Source organism: Camponotus vicinus, unplaced genomic scaffold, assembly GCF_025532165.1.
Source record: "Camponotus vicinus isolate PSW18456_S1 unplaced genomic scaffold, iyCamVici1.0 SCAF_7, whole genome shotgun sequence".
NCBI lineage: Eukaryota > Metazoa > Arthropoda > Insecta > Hymenoptera > Formicidae > Camponotus > Camponotus vicinus.
This window is the reverse complement of record NW_028141979.1, coordinates 17,053,135-17,067,161: the sequence shown is the minus strand read 5'-3', so window position 1 is coordinate 17,067,161 and position 14,027 is coordinate 17,053,135. Positions and strand designations below refer to the sequence as shown.

General features: G+C 28.5%; 1 protein-coding gene and 1 long non-coding RNA gene across 2 annotated transcripts; both read left to right on the top strand.

The window, feature by feature from the left end:
* The first annotated feature begins 3,381 nt into the window (after positions 1 to 3,381).
* On the top strand, positions 3,382 to 5,111 carry LOC145974054 (uncharacterized). The gene is made up of 5 exons (XM_083103794.1): positions 3,382 to 3,604; positions 3,922 to 4,083; positions 4,315 to 4,353; positions 4,851 to 4,925; positions 5,031 to 5,111. Exons 1-5 carry the CDS (start codon positions 3,406 to 3,408, stop codon positions 5,051 to 5,053), a joined length of 498 nt encoding a protein of 165 aa, XP_082959920.1. The 5' UTR covers positions 3,382 to 3,405; the 3' UTR covers positions 5,054 to 5,111.
* Positions 5,112 to 9,395: 4,284 nt separating this feature from the next.
* On the top strand, positions 9,396 to 11,513 carry LOC145975158 (uncharacterized). Its single transcript, XR_014439899.1, has 4 exons — positions 9,396 to 9,479; positions 9,855 to 9,954; positions 10,478 to 10,587; positions 11,219 to 11,513. It is a non-coding gene; the product is annotated as an uncharacterized LOC145975158 (long non-coding RNA).
* Positions 11,514 to 14,027: the final 2,514 nt, after the last annotated feature.

Below are 14,027 nucleotides of genomic sequence, written 5' to 3'. Positions count from 1 at the left end.
AACCAGAAAATACTAACCAAATCCTTATAGTAAAATCTATTAAACGTTCTAGTTATAAAAAATCGAGTCTTATCATTGATAACTAGAAATTCTTGTTTGATTTAACCAAAATGTCTTCAATCATATACGTCTTGTTGGTACAATCAAACTACCCAGTTAGCCAAGTCTGCTCGAACAGATTTCGCCAAGTGCTTGCTAAAAATTGTTGTCAGCAAAAAGGCTACAATTTTGCTACAAGAGTTGTTATTACCTGCCCAGTCGACACAATTACGTGTTCACTATATAACAGCTATACATTTCAATATCACATTTTATATAACATGAAAGTTGCTGCAATGTTGTAGTTATATTATAATTTCGCCCCTTTTCAAAAGTAACGGTGATGATACATTTATGTTACAAATACATAACCGAAAAACATAGTTGCTATATACAGGGTGAGCCATTTTAATTAACGCACGCAATTATTTCGGAAACAAAGCATTTTAGAGAAAAATGTTTCAGACAAAAGTTTTATGGTTTCGAGGGGGCCATAAGATAGTATCATTGGTTTGACCTTGAAGAGTTATTTGAAGGTCACATGAAGGTCACCTTCAATTTCTTAAATGGAACCTACTATTTGTCATTGCATATTCTTGTAGCTTATCTCGAGAGCTTTCCAAAACACTATAATTAAGTACCTTTTCGTTAAGTACTTTTTGAGTTATGAAGCTTGAAATAATTTCTTAATTTTACATAAACCGTAAAATATCTTGTAAAATATTCATTTCTCGATTATCTTACCTTAATACTTTTACGTACAAAATAATGAGAGGAATCAACTGGTGTAAAGAAAACACATAGTTGTTTTGAAGAAAAAATATATAATTTGCAATTAACAATTCCATATTTTTTCTTAAAAACAACTATGTATATAATATATAATTAATATTTTTTTAGAATGTTTTTTTCTATAAAGATCCAATAAATATTTTATACTCTACGTTAAACTGCAAATTGTATAAGAAAGACTTTATACTACTCGTAGTATCAAACTTAAATCTAAGTTTTGTGCATTATCTAATTTATTGTAACATGCCAAATAGAGGCAGGTCATTAAATCGCAGAAGTCTATATAGAAAAGCAAATAAAAAAGCAAATTTGGCTTTTATTTTAAGTAATCTTGAACAAGATTCTGTTGCCACCCATTCGCTTAATATAACAAATAATAATTCGGATTTACATGCTGTAGCATTAACTAGTAATACTTGTGCAGACACATGTAATGTACAACACAATTTTTCTATCAGTAGTGTATGTGAAAATGAATTTTCAAATACATCTGATACTGAAATGTTTGATAAAGTAGTGTCAAATAATTTTACTTTAAATGATTTATCTCTAAATTCTAATGAAAATTATTTAGATGAAAATAATATTAGTATAGATAACGATATATGTATCGCAAACAATATATATAATGACTTACAGCCTAAAAATATTATTTTAAGAATAAGAGAATGGGCAATGTTATATAATGTTGAACATTTAGCTATTAATAATTTATTAATGATTTTAAAACCAGACTATCCTGAGCTTCCCTCGGATGCTAGAACATTATTAAAAATCCCGAGACAAATAAGAGTTAAACATATAGAATCATGGCATATATTATCATTTCGGATTAGAACACTGCATCACAAACCTATTGTTAAAAACCGCTAATTGTTTAACTTCGAATTGCATAGAGATCTTAATCAATATAGATGGTTTACCAATTGCTAAGAGTACATGTAGTCAGTTTTACCCTATATTATGCTGTATTTTTAACACTTCAATTGTTGAAATTGTTGGAATATATCATGAAAATGAAAAACCAAGCAATGCAAATTTATTTTTAACAGATTTAGTTAATGACATAAATAATCTAATATTTAACGGTATATATTTTAACACAAAATTCTATTCGATCAAAATGAAAGCTTTTATTTGCGATGCACCGGCAAAGTCATTTATCACTTATACTAAAGGTCATTCAGGGTTTTACTCATGCACATGTTATGAACAAGGAGCGTATATAAATAATCGTGTCTGTTTTCCTAATACTGATAACTTGACTTTGCGTTGTGACAGTGAATTCAGAACTAAACAACAGGAAAATCATCATGTAGGTACTACAATATTAGAATCTATTTTAGATTTAGACATGATATATGACTTTCCTTTAGATTATATGCATCTTATTTGTCTAGGGGTTGTTAAAAAACTACTTATGTTGTGGGTTTACGGAAATCCACCAAGAAAACTGTCATATAATCAAATATCAAATATTTCTAAGTCATTAGTTGATCTAAAATGTAATATAACGACAGAATTTAATCGTAAACCTCGTAGTCTCAATGAAGTCAAGCGTTGGAAAGCGACAGAATTTCGACAGTTTCTTTTATATACAGGCCCCATAGTTCTTAAATCTGTTATTAGCCATGATAGATATGTAAATTTTTTGTCTCTACACGTAGCCACTTCTATTTTATGCAATGCAAATTCTAAAAAGTATATAAATTATGCAAAATCCCTGATGAAATATTTTGTCAAAACATTTATAATTTTATATGGTAAAGATCAGGTTTCCTACAACGTACATAATTTGTTACACATTTGTGATGATGTTGCAAGATTTGGAATATTAGATCAGTTTGGTGCATTTATATTTGAGAATTATTTACAGTCTCTAAAGAAATTATTAAGAAAACCAGAAAAATCATTACAACAAATAATTCGCCGTAAATATGAATTAAATAATTGTATACCATTAGGCAATAATCGATTGCATTCTTTGCCAATTCTGAAGAAACAACATAACAAAGGACCAATAATTAATAAAATTTCTCTTGCACAATACGAAGAAATAATTTTAAATAAATTCGTATTAAGAATAACTAATCCAGACAATTGTTGTTACACTGTTAATAATAAAATAATAAATATAAAAAATATTGTTTCTACTGATAGCATATTACTAATTGCCCAAGAATTTTTATTGTTTGAAGATTTCTATACAAAATCTTGTAAATCATCATCTTTAAGTATATATGCTGCTAAAAATTTAGGGCCTCTTACATTATGGCGACTCGATCAAATATGTAACAAATGTATGAAATTATCTTTTAAAGGTATACATGTAATATTTCCGTTACTACATTCACAATCAGAGAAATAAAATACGATTTTTTTTAGTATATAATGTATATGTAATCAATTACTTTTTACTTAAAAAGATTCTAAGTAAATAATAATTACAAATAACAACTTGCTTTTCAATTCTTTCTTGTAGATTCTTTGTTCAAATAATTTATTGTGTATATATTGTATATAATATTCTTATACAATTTGCGTATACAACGTGAGTATATTTATCACAAAAAAATGGAGAAAACATGGACAGTTGTAAGATTTGAAGATGAAAATGTTGTGGAAGCGGTGCCAACAAGTTGGATTACTAATGGCAGATGTTATTGGCCACCGTATACAACAGAAAAAACCTTAAAACCAATAAAAGATCATGTTGATTTTAATTCTTCATGGGCGAGCTACGAAGTATATATCTTTAAAAATAGTACTTCCGGTAAGAAACGATATATTATTATAATACAACTCTCTATTATACAACATATCCTGTACAGCATATAATATTACTTAAAAATATAAACTTAATTTTATCTGTTTCATTTGCATTTTCTTTCTTCACAACTTTTATTTTTCTTCGCAACGTTCTTTTATTTCTCAAAAGAAAAATATTTCTACAATATTGCAGCAGTATTTCTGAAATATGGTTGAAATATTCTGTAATATTATGTACTATATGGAATATTATATTTATACAATATTGAATAATTGTATTAGTAAATTAAATACTTAAAAAATTATAATTTTTCATTTCAGAAAGTTATCAAGCGTGTAGACTGAAAGCCAAAAAAGCTGAGGATACATCAGATTTAAATTCAGATTACAATAAAAAACGAATAATTAAAAAGAACCGTTTATATGAGAGCGATAGTTCTGAATCTGATAAATTTAATGATATGACATTGCCATCTCCACCAGGTATGATTAGTTATTTCTTTTATATTTACTGCTTCGTGCACACATACACACACACACACACACACACACACACACATCTATATACATATATATGTTTTTTTTAAACACCCAAAAATCGATTTTTTTTATAATGCTTTGTATCATTAGATTATTTGACATGTGAGAAATGAAGATGAATATATGTTGATTTTTTAAAAATTAAAATATATAATAATGTATTTTATTTTCTAGATTTAAAAGAACATTCTGATACTGAAATCCAAATATCAAGTAAGTTTTTGTTTATTGTTTTGTAATGTATGGCTTATAAAAGCAAATTATTTTATTAATATATAATCATATGTAATTATTAATTGATATTAAATCAAATATAAATGAGAAGAAAGAACATATTTTCACAATATTTTTTAAAACATTAAAAAACGAAAGATGCCTGAAAAACGAAAGATCGACGTTCGATTCCTGACTTAATTACCCGCGCTTGTTTTTTTTCTCGCTTATTTTTATATTATCTTTATTCCGTATTTTTTTTATTTCTATTTTAGTTTGGAGCTCTTAGAAATATTAGACCTTAATTAAGGATTATTTTTCTAATTTAGATATTTAATTTACAAAAATTTTATTTCTATATATTCAACAACTTACGTTGATTTCCATGTCCTTTTTTTTATATATATTTGATTTTTTATTAAAAAAGCCTTAATATATTTAATTTGGAAATATATTATTATTATGCATAATTATTTTAATATCTGTTTATTTTTCAGAGAAGTATTTTTCTAGAACTAAAAAAGTATACACATGTATTGGAGAGAATCCACAAAAAAAGAATACACAAAAAGGTATTTTCGATACAAACCTTTCATTTAAAAATAGTTTGCAAATGTCTACTGATAAGAAATAATTATGGACTGTCGTTTTATTTAATTGTGATCTGTATTTTTTAGATATAACATGTGACTCTTTCTAATAATTAATTCTCTTATAATCTGTATCCGTATTATTGTATGTATTTCGTAACTTTCTCCTTGCACACATAAACAAATTGTTTTAATTTGCGTGCAACAAACTACAAATGGATATATATATTTTTTTATGTGTATACATACATATGTACAAAATGTAAAATTATGTAAAATTTTTTTAAAAATAAATATATTATTTAAATAAATATATTATTTTAATATTTATATGTAAATTACAATTCCTGATTCCCTTCTCATATCCATAGGACATCCGTTGGATATCATTTAGGGATTAAAGCATGTCCACCAATTTCATAAACAAATATACCACAGACGTCCATTGAATGTCCGAAGAACATAAAACAGATAATCTGTGGATATCCTCAATATCCTTAATGACTATCTTATGGATGTCTTTCGGATATTTGTGTGCTGTCTGGGCTATTCCAGGCCCATACAGTACGCCTTCTGCTGCGTTTTCGGATTAATATTTTGCTTCCTTTTTCTTGATCTTGATTTTCGAAAATTTTCCGATTTTCTCAAATCTCTCGAACCTTTCTTACGATCCATAATTTATTTAGAAATCGAAAAACTACGAAAGAAGCGAACGTTCGATTGCACAGATTGACGTCAACGTTGACGTTCGTCCCTATAGCGCAGCAGCCGCGCGGGGCACTCGCGCTCCGACGTATACTTCACATCGTACATCTCCAACAAATTTCAGCGGATTAATTTGAAACTTTCAGGGAATATTTCTAACATTATCTACTTCAAGAAAATGTGAAAATCCCAGAATCGAAAATTTGAAAATTTCTGACTAGGCATAACCCCTTATGAAAAAATGGCAACAACACTCGCGACACACTATTCTGCTCACAGTCTTTTACATCTTTTCATTTGTTTTATAACTGACGCTCGCAATGAGTTTCGCGCCACAATCATATCCGTATGTATCGACTGAAGCTGGCCGAAGTTAACCGAAATCGATCGAGCGTCGAACGCAATTTTTAAATACAATGGCTGTGTTCCAAAATTCATTGCCAGTACTGAAAATCTATAGTGTACGTAAATTATAAATTTTCTTCGTACTTAAAAAGAAAAAAATTATGACAGCCCAAAGTCCTGAACCTGGGATCCCGGGATTACTATTCTTGCGCTCTGCCACTGAACTAGCGGCACCGATCGAAAGTGTGTCTTTCTTTAGGCCTGATAACGAACCTGGCAATTTCTCTAAACTTCGGGAAAAAAAAAATTTTTTTTACAAGGCGCATTAGACGAAAAGCTCGAACACGGATCAACTTTTTTTCGATGCAGATTCACCACACCAAAGGAGATCAAAATCGGTGAAGAGTCAACCGCGACCTCCCCTTGTTAGATCTTACGTTAATACAAGTCTTTTATACACATTTCATGGTAAATATTGAGTACGAGAAAAATTAAGAGTAGTGTCGCCACGTAGCGGCAAATGAAGAAACATGTCGCGCACACGAAAATCGAGTTGCGACGTAGAAGTCGCAAATTAAGAATATATTCTTATTTATTAAATGGCGCTAATATCAAATTATTCTAAGTGCAAGAATATATAGCTTAGATTTCTTTATATTATTCTTGTTTCCAGATTATAAAGACAATCTTATTTAATTCGAGAGAGAAGAATAAGAATTATTGTTTTAGTTTTAAAATTGTTTCATTTTTATACTATATAAGATTGTGACCGGATTAAATGTGTCAAGAATATTTTTTGTCTTGTTATCAGAAATCCTTTCTGAGAGTGTAGCTTCGATATTTCTTCAATTTCTTCTTTATCAATTATATTGGATTCCTCAACATCACTTTGATCATTATTATTATCACTATTATTATCTATTTGTTCATTTATAGTGTGAATTTCTGAATCACTGCTAGCGGAATCATTCAATACTTCTGCTACGTTTATATTATTCATATGCTCATGGAAAACATCATTACAATCACTCAATATTTCTTCTCGTTTTGTATCTCTCTCATCCATATGTGTGTGTGTGTGTGATCTATGTATATTAGAAATAATTAAACATATTTCTTTACTATATTGCTGTTATATATATTTGATCCGATATTTATTTATTACATGCGATTAATAACTTTTAATGTTATAGCACTACAACTGGGGTTATTATATGTGTGTGTGTGTGTGTGTGCATCATGAGAATTTTTTCCTGTATCTTCATTATGTAAATTGCGTTTAAATTTTTTAATTTGATGATATTTTTGAGCTCGAAATTTTTATTTTACTTTCTTGATCATCCATGTTAGTATTAGATTGTAATTTGTTTAAAAACAGTTGAAATCAGCAACAGTTTCAATTAAACGCATACACACATCGCTTTTAAAACGAAAAAATACATAGAAGTCAATGAGAAAAATAATATAAAAATCATCACGAATATGCACGCGCGCGCGCGCGTGTGTGTGCATATTCGTGATGATTTTTATATTAATTTTCTCATTGGTTTCTGCATATACAGAGTGTAACTGAAAAAGCGCCCACGGAGGAGTCTTATTTAATTAGTCAACAATCATTTGACCGACAATTTACTTGACCGACACTATTTGGTCGACAATACACTTGACCGACACGATTATTTGACCTACAGTTCAAATGACCGACAAGTATATTTAACCGACACGGTTATTTGACCTACAGTTCACATGACCGACAAGTATATTTTACCGATACGGTTATTTGATGTACAGTTTATATAATCGACAAGTATATTTAACCGACACGGTTATTTGACCTATAATTCATGGAATCAGAACTTTCGTTTTGTTTTATAGTTTTCGACTTTTCCTGTAAAGCAAAATTTACCCCATAACCCTCGTGCTTATGGCTTGAAACGAGGACTATAATTGTGTCGTACATGTGAATTTTGAATGATTCTATAATTAAAAACAAAAATACTGACAATTGTGAAAATCTGTATCTACATGTTTCTATAAATGCATCTTTCAATTTTAAACCAGAAATAGATTTAAATTATATCCTTCAAAGTGGAGCCCTCCGCAAGGGGGCGAAACCCACTGTGTCCACGCATACACTTTTCATGCAAAGCGAGGTTCCACATGGATTTGCGATTTTCCACGCGAAGCAAGGTTGCACATCATGGGTTTGCGACTTTCCACGCAAAGCGAGGTTTAAACCAGAAATAGATTTAAGTTATGTTATATCCTTCGAAGTTGAGCCCCTCGCAGAGGGGCGGAACCCACTGTGTCCACGCATACACTTTCCATGCTAATCGAGGTTCCACATGGGTTTGTGACTTTCTATGCGAAGCGAGGTTTATTTCATATTTTCCGTGTTTACTGTTCGAAACAAGGTGTAAATATTGTGTTCCACATGGGTTTTGGAACTATATCAAGTCAAAACTTGGTGTTGTCGTTTTGTTTATAAGCGCACATTGGCAATTTGAAGTGATGTCAACGTTTTGTTTACTGCTTATTTAGTTTATTATTGATATGTGGTTATTGATATGTGGCGAGGTACGAAGTTAATACACCTCCTTGTGGTGTGCCCTGGTAACGACATGTGTCGGCTAAGTTATGGACGTTGTAGGCAGTGATGCGCTATTGTGGGAATAAAGTCGCGCATGCGCACTAAGCAAACGCTATGAATGCTCAGTAATGTATGTACTTTGATGGAATATAAAGTATCATCAGACTCCCCAGTGAGGAAAGAAATATGAGAAGGGAGAGAAGAGAAAATTTCTATCAAAGAAATAAAATACATTTAATATAACAAACAAAAAATTTATTTATGTTATTTTTTACGTCTGCAGCCGATTTATTACATGAATACCAACATTTGTTGCAAGGGTAAGGGAAACTGCAGAAAACCTTACCAGTATTCCAACAAAGATATACATAGATATACATAAGATATATAATACATAACACAGTAAGGAATTATACATAAGATTAATTACTCTAACAGCACATGATATCATACGAATATTCTATATTCAGACTGTGAATGTACGTACTGTACGTAATATACTGAGAACATTCCTATAACATTTCTTGTAGTATATTATTTCTCGTATATTCTCAGGATATTTTCAGAACATCTTCTGTAGTATATTATTTCTTGTATATTCTCAGGATATTTTCAGAACATCTCTTGTAGTACATTATTGGTACATTATTTCTCGTATATTCTCAGGATATTTTCAGAACATCTTCAGTAGTATATTATTGGTACATTATTCTCGTATATTCTCAGGATATTTTCAGAACATACTTGAGTTAGAGAGGATATGATGTATATATATATAGTAATGCCATTTTAGATACGTAACTTCCGATCTTGCCGGTAATGGTCTTTTTCGTTAGAGTATTAATCGCATGTCCATGCTGATTTCTGCTTCACAAAGATTATCATTTTAATCACAGGTAAGCCTCCTTTTTCTTTTGTAAATTTTATTTTATTAAACATAAAAAAAAGTTTGAGTATTTTTTTTATATATTTTCAATATTATTTTTCATACATCAAGTTAGAAAATGATAAAAAATTAACATTCACAAATTTGAGGTTGTGTTTTTAGAAAAAGTCGCATATAAGAAACAAAAATATAATTAATTCTCATTTATTTTTAACAAACAGATTAAGAATAAACGGTTAAATATATAGTGTTTTTATTTCTACAATATTAATCTAACATAAGTTAACCTCAAAATTGTGAATTGAATGTCTGATACTTTATCGTGAGCTTTATATCTGATACATGTAAAGTATTGCCATTCTTATTTGTAATTCTTATGTTGCAGCGTTGCCATAAAAAGTAAACGTGCCAAGAAGACCTTTTGATTATCAGCAGGTAAAAGATCTTGCTGTGCATGTATAGAGACACGAGATATAAAGCAAAGAGTAAGTAATATAATCAATTAATTTAATAAAATAAATCTGCATGTGCTATATCTGTTCTCCAGATATCAGTAAAAAAATAATTCAACAACAAATTAAATCATTCTTATTGAATTCGTATTTTATTAATTAGTCATAAAATTTATTTGAAAAATTAATATTTAGGCACGTTGAATTACTTAAAAAATTGGTAATTTGTCAGAGCAAAATTTTTAGTTACGTGATTAATATTATTTTTCATACAAGTTCATCGCATGATAAAACATATTCACAGTTGTATTTTTAGAAAAAGTCGCATAAGAAACATAAAAATATAATTAATTCTCTCATTTATCATTTATTTATCATTTATTTTTAACAAACAGGTTAAAAATAAACGGGTTAAATAGTGTTTTTATTTCTACAATATTAATCTAACATAAGTTAATCTCAAAATTGTGAATTGAATGTCTGATACTTTATCGTTAGCTTTATATCTGATACATGTAAAGTATTGCCATTCTTATTTATAATTCTTATGTTGCAGCGTTGCCATAAAAAGTAAACGTGCCAAGAAGAAGACCTTTTCATTATCAGCAGATAAAAGATCTCGCTGCACTTATATAGAGGCACAGCTAGTGGGACATACAGCAAAGAGTAAGTAATATAATCAATTAATTTAATAATAAATCTGCATGTGCTATGTTCCTCTTATTACTTATTTGACCTTGGGTTGCTGAGGTCAGGACAAGATCATCTTGAATTTTTTAAATGGAATCATCAGTTTTTTATACAAATAGATTCCTCGTAATATTCGGCATAAGAAGTTATAAGCGTAGGATGGCCAAAAAGTGAATAGTTTACGAGATATTTTATACTTTAATTTGACATAATCTTACATGAACTATGAAATATCTCGTAAAATATTCATTTTTCGATCATCTTATCTCAATACTTTTATGAATAAAATAATGAAAGAAATCAATTGGTATAAAAAAACAGTTTGTAAGAAAAAGTATGTAGTTGCTAGTTGCAATTTACATACTTTTTCTTGAAAACAACTGTGTTTGCTTTACACCAATTGATTTCTCTCATTATTTTGTGCATAAAAGTATTGAGGTAAGATCATTAAAAAATAAATATTTTACGAAATATTTCACAGCAGTTTATGTAAGATTATGACAAATTAAAGTATAAAATATCTCGTAAACTATTCACTTTTTGGCCATCCTACGCTTATAACTTCTTATGCCGAAATTTAACAGCTTATTGATTTATCTGTTCCCAGTAATCGCCGGAGCACGAATTACAGAAGATGCATTCGCAGATGGAGCAACGAAATGCTGTACTTTCGTTCGAGGAGTACTTGAGTGTACGAGAATCAGAAAACCATTGATCTTCGCTTTCCATTATATATATATATACAGGGTGGGCCATTTTAATCTATGCACCCAAATTTCTTTGTACCTAAGACAGATACGGAAAAATGATTCAGACAAAAGTTTTATGGTTTCGAGGGGGCCATAAGATGGTATCATTGGTTTGACCTTGAAGAGTTATTTGAAGGTCACATGAAGGTCACCTTTAATTTCTTAAATGGAACCTACTATTTGTCATTGCACATTCTTGTAGCTTATCTCGAGAGCTTTCCAAAACACTATAATTAAGTACTTTTTTGTTAAGTACTTTTTGAGTTATGAGGCTTGAAATAATTTCTTAATTTTACATAAACCGTAAAATATCTTGTAAAATATTCATTTTTCGATTATCTTACCTTAATACTTTTATGTACAAAATAATGAGAGGAATCAATTGGTGTAAAGAAAACACATAGTTGTTTTTAAGAAAAAATATGGAATTGTTAATTGCAAATATCTGTCTTAGGTACAAAGAAATTTGGGTGCATAGATTAAAATGGCCCACCCTGTATATATATATATATATATATATATATATATATATATAGTTTAATAGTAAATATATTTATATGTAAAATATTAATAAGAGAACTTTAGTCGAGGAGTCAAAATATTAAATATGTTCTAATATATGTTAATAAATATTATATGTTAAATAAATATTAATTTTATAATAAATATTTTTCAAACGTAAATAGAACGAATAAATTAATATAACCTAACCAATATGCGTAATATACCATTAACATACCGGCAACATTCTGTGGATATACTGTGGATATACTACAGGATATTCCCAGTATATACTACGAACCAATAATATACTGGCAACATTCTGTGGACATTCTGTGGATATACTACAGGATATTCCCAGTATATACTACGAACCAATAACATACTGGGAACATTCTGTAGACATTCTGTGGATATACTACAGGATATTCCCAGTATATACTACGAACCAATAACATACTGGGAACATTCTGTAGACATTCTTTGGATATACTACAGGATATTCCCAGTATATACTACGAACTATAGAAACTAAGACATAGGAACTTTCTCAGTATGTACTGAGTATGTCGTAGTACGTATAACGTATGTTCTACGTTCTGAGAATATACGCAATATACTTTTGTAATATCCTCCGAACATTCTCAGAATCTACCTGCTGTTAGGGTAATATATATACTTAATATATATATACTATATATATATACTTAAACTTATAATACATATTAAATTCTTAAACTTAAATATTAATACATATTATTAATATAACATTAACACTTCTTAAGTTAAATTTAAATTATAAATCTATATTTATTATTTATATAAAAATATGTTTTTAATATTAAATATATAATTAATAAAATTACAATAAATACAGTAATAGTACATTTTATTAATAAAATAAAATTTAATTTCTTACTGGAGCCAACTGGAAGCGTTCCCAGAAGTTACTACAACAGAGAATAAATTACTGATTAATAATAGCTACATTTATCTACAAAAAAATGAAAGTACCAATATAATTAAATATATAAATAAATATTTAATAAATATTTTATATTGCACTAAATACATGCAGTTGTGCATTTTGGATCACAGAAAAAAATAATAATAAAATAATAATTTATTATATTTAAAAAACAAAAAAATATTTTATCTCTAAAAACAAACATAAATATATAAATACATAAATAAAAAATATAAAAAATAAAATAGTGTATTACACTATTATTGCACAAAAATGTTGCACTACATTGTTATGTGTGACACAAAGTAAAACTAAAAAATAAATGCAATAAAATAATAAAATTCAAAAGAAAAGAAATTAAGAATAATAACATGCAAAAAGTAATTATATGTGAAATGACAAATAAAATAATGAAGACAATTAAAAAATAATCAAGAATAATAAATCATAAGAAAATAAATAATTAAATTAGAAATAATATTAGTTAACACTTGAATAAAAAGAGTTCGGGTATTCAAAAATATTGGAAACAATGATAATATCAAATACATGATAGAAACAAAATAAAGATTTTCAAAGAAGTTATAAAAATTATATTTGTTTAAATGTTAATTAAAGAAAAGAAATTAAATTGTTAGTATTACAAAAAAAGTTATAATAAGACGTGTGAGTAAAAGATATTTTCTATTTATTTTTAGCTTTATTATTAGAAGGAAATAAATTATTATAATTATGCAGTTCTAAGTGCGTTTCATCTACTTTAAAAGTGCGCAATCAATATTATTAGCTTGGAAACTTGATCGTACTTTACAAACCGCGTCTAAACAGGTGACATCAATCCGATTCCTTTTTTTATTCTTCACATCTGTAACAATAGAAAAAATTCTCTCTGCTTCGGCATTAGAATGTGGAAGTGATAAAACTGTATATACTAATTTTTCTAAATTTGGAAAAAACGGCTCATCATTAAATTCCTTTTTCTCAAAAATATTCTTCCACATATCATCAATTTCTAAATTAAATAAACGATTTTTTTCCGCGTCATTAAATACAATAGGCAACATTCGCCATTCATAAGCTAAAGCCGTAATATCGGAAATTTGAAAATGTCTTGCTACGTTCCTCAAATCTGGAAAGGCAAGTCTACTCTCCTCGCGTAAAGCTATATATGGGTCTAAAAATCTAAATTCGCGGAAAAT

What these genes read in the sequence shown, in the direction of transcription:
- LOC145974054 (XM_083103794.1), top strand. Translation starts at nt 3,406, where the DNA reads ATGGAGAAAACATGGACAGTTGTAAGATTTGAAGATGAAAATGTTGTG. An exon ending in CTTTAAAAATAGTACTTCCG is followed by an intron (nt 3,605 to 3,921) that starts GTAAGAAACGAT and finishes TTTTCATTTCAG; the next exon opens with AAAGTTATCAAGCGTGTAGA. An exon ending in TACTGAAATCCAAATATCAA is followed by an intron (nt 4,354 to 4,850) that starts GTAAGTTTTTGT and finishes TTTATTTTTCAG; the next exon opens with AGAAGTATTTTTCTAGAACT.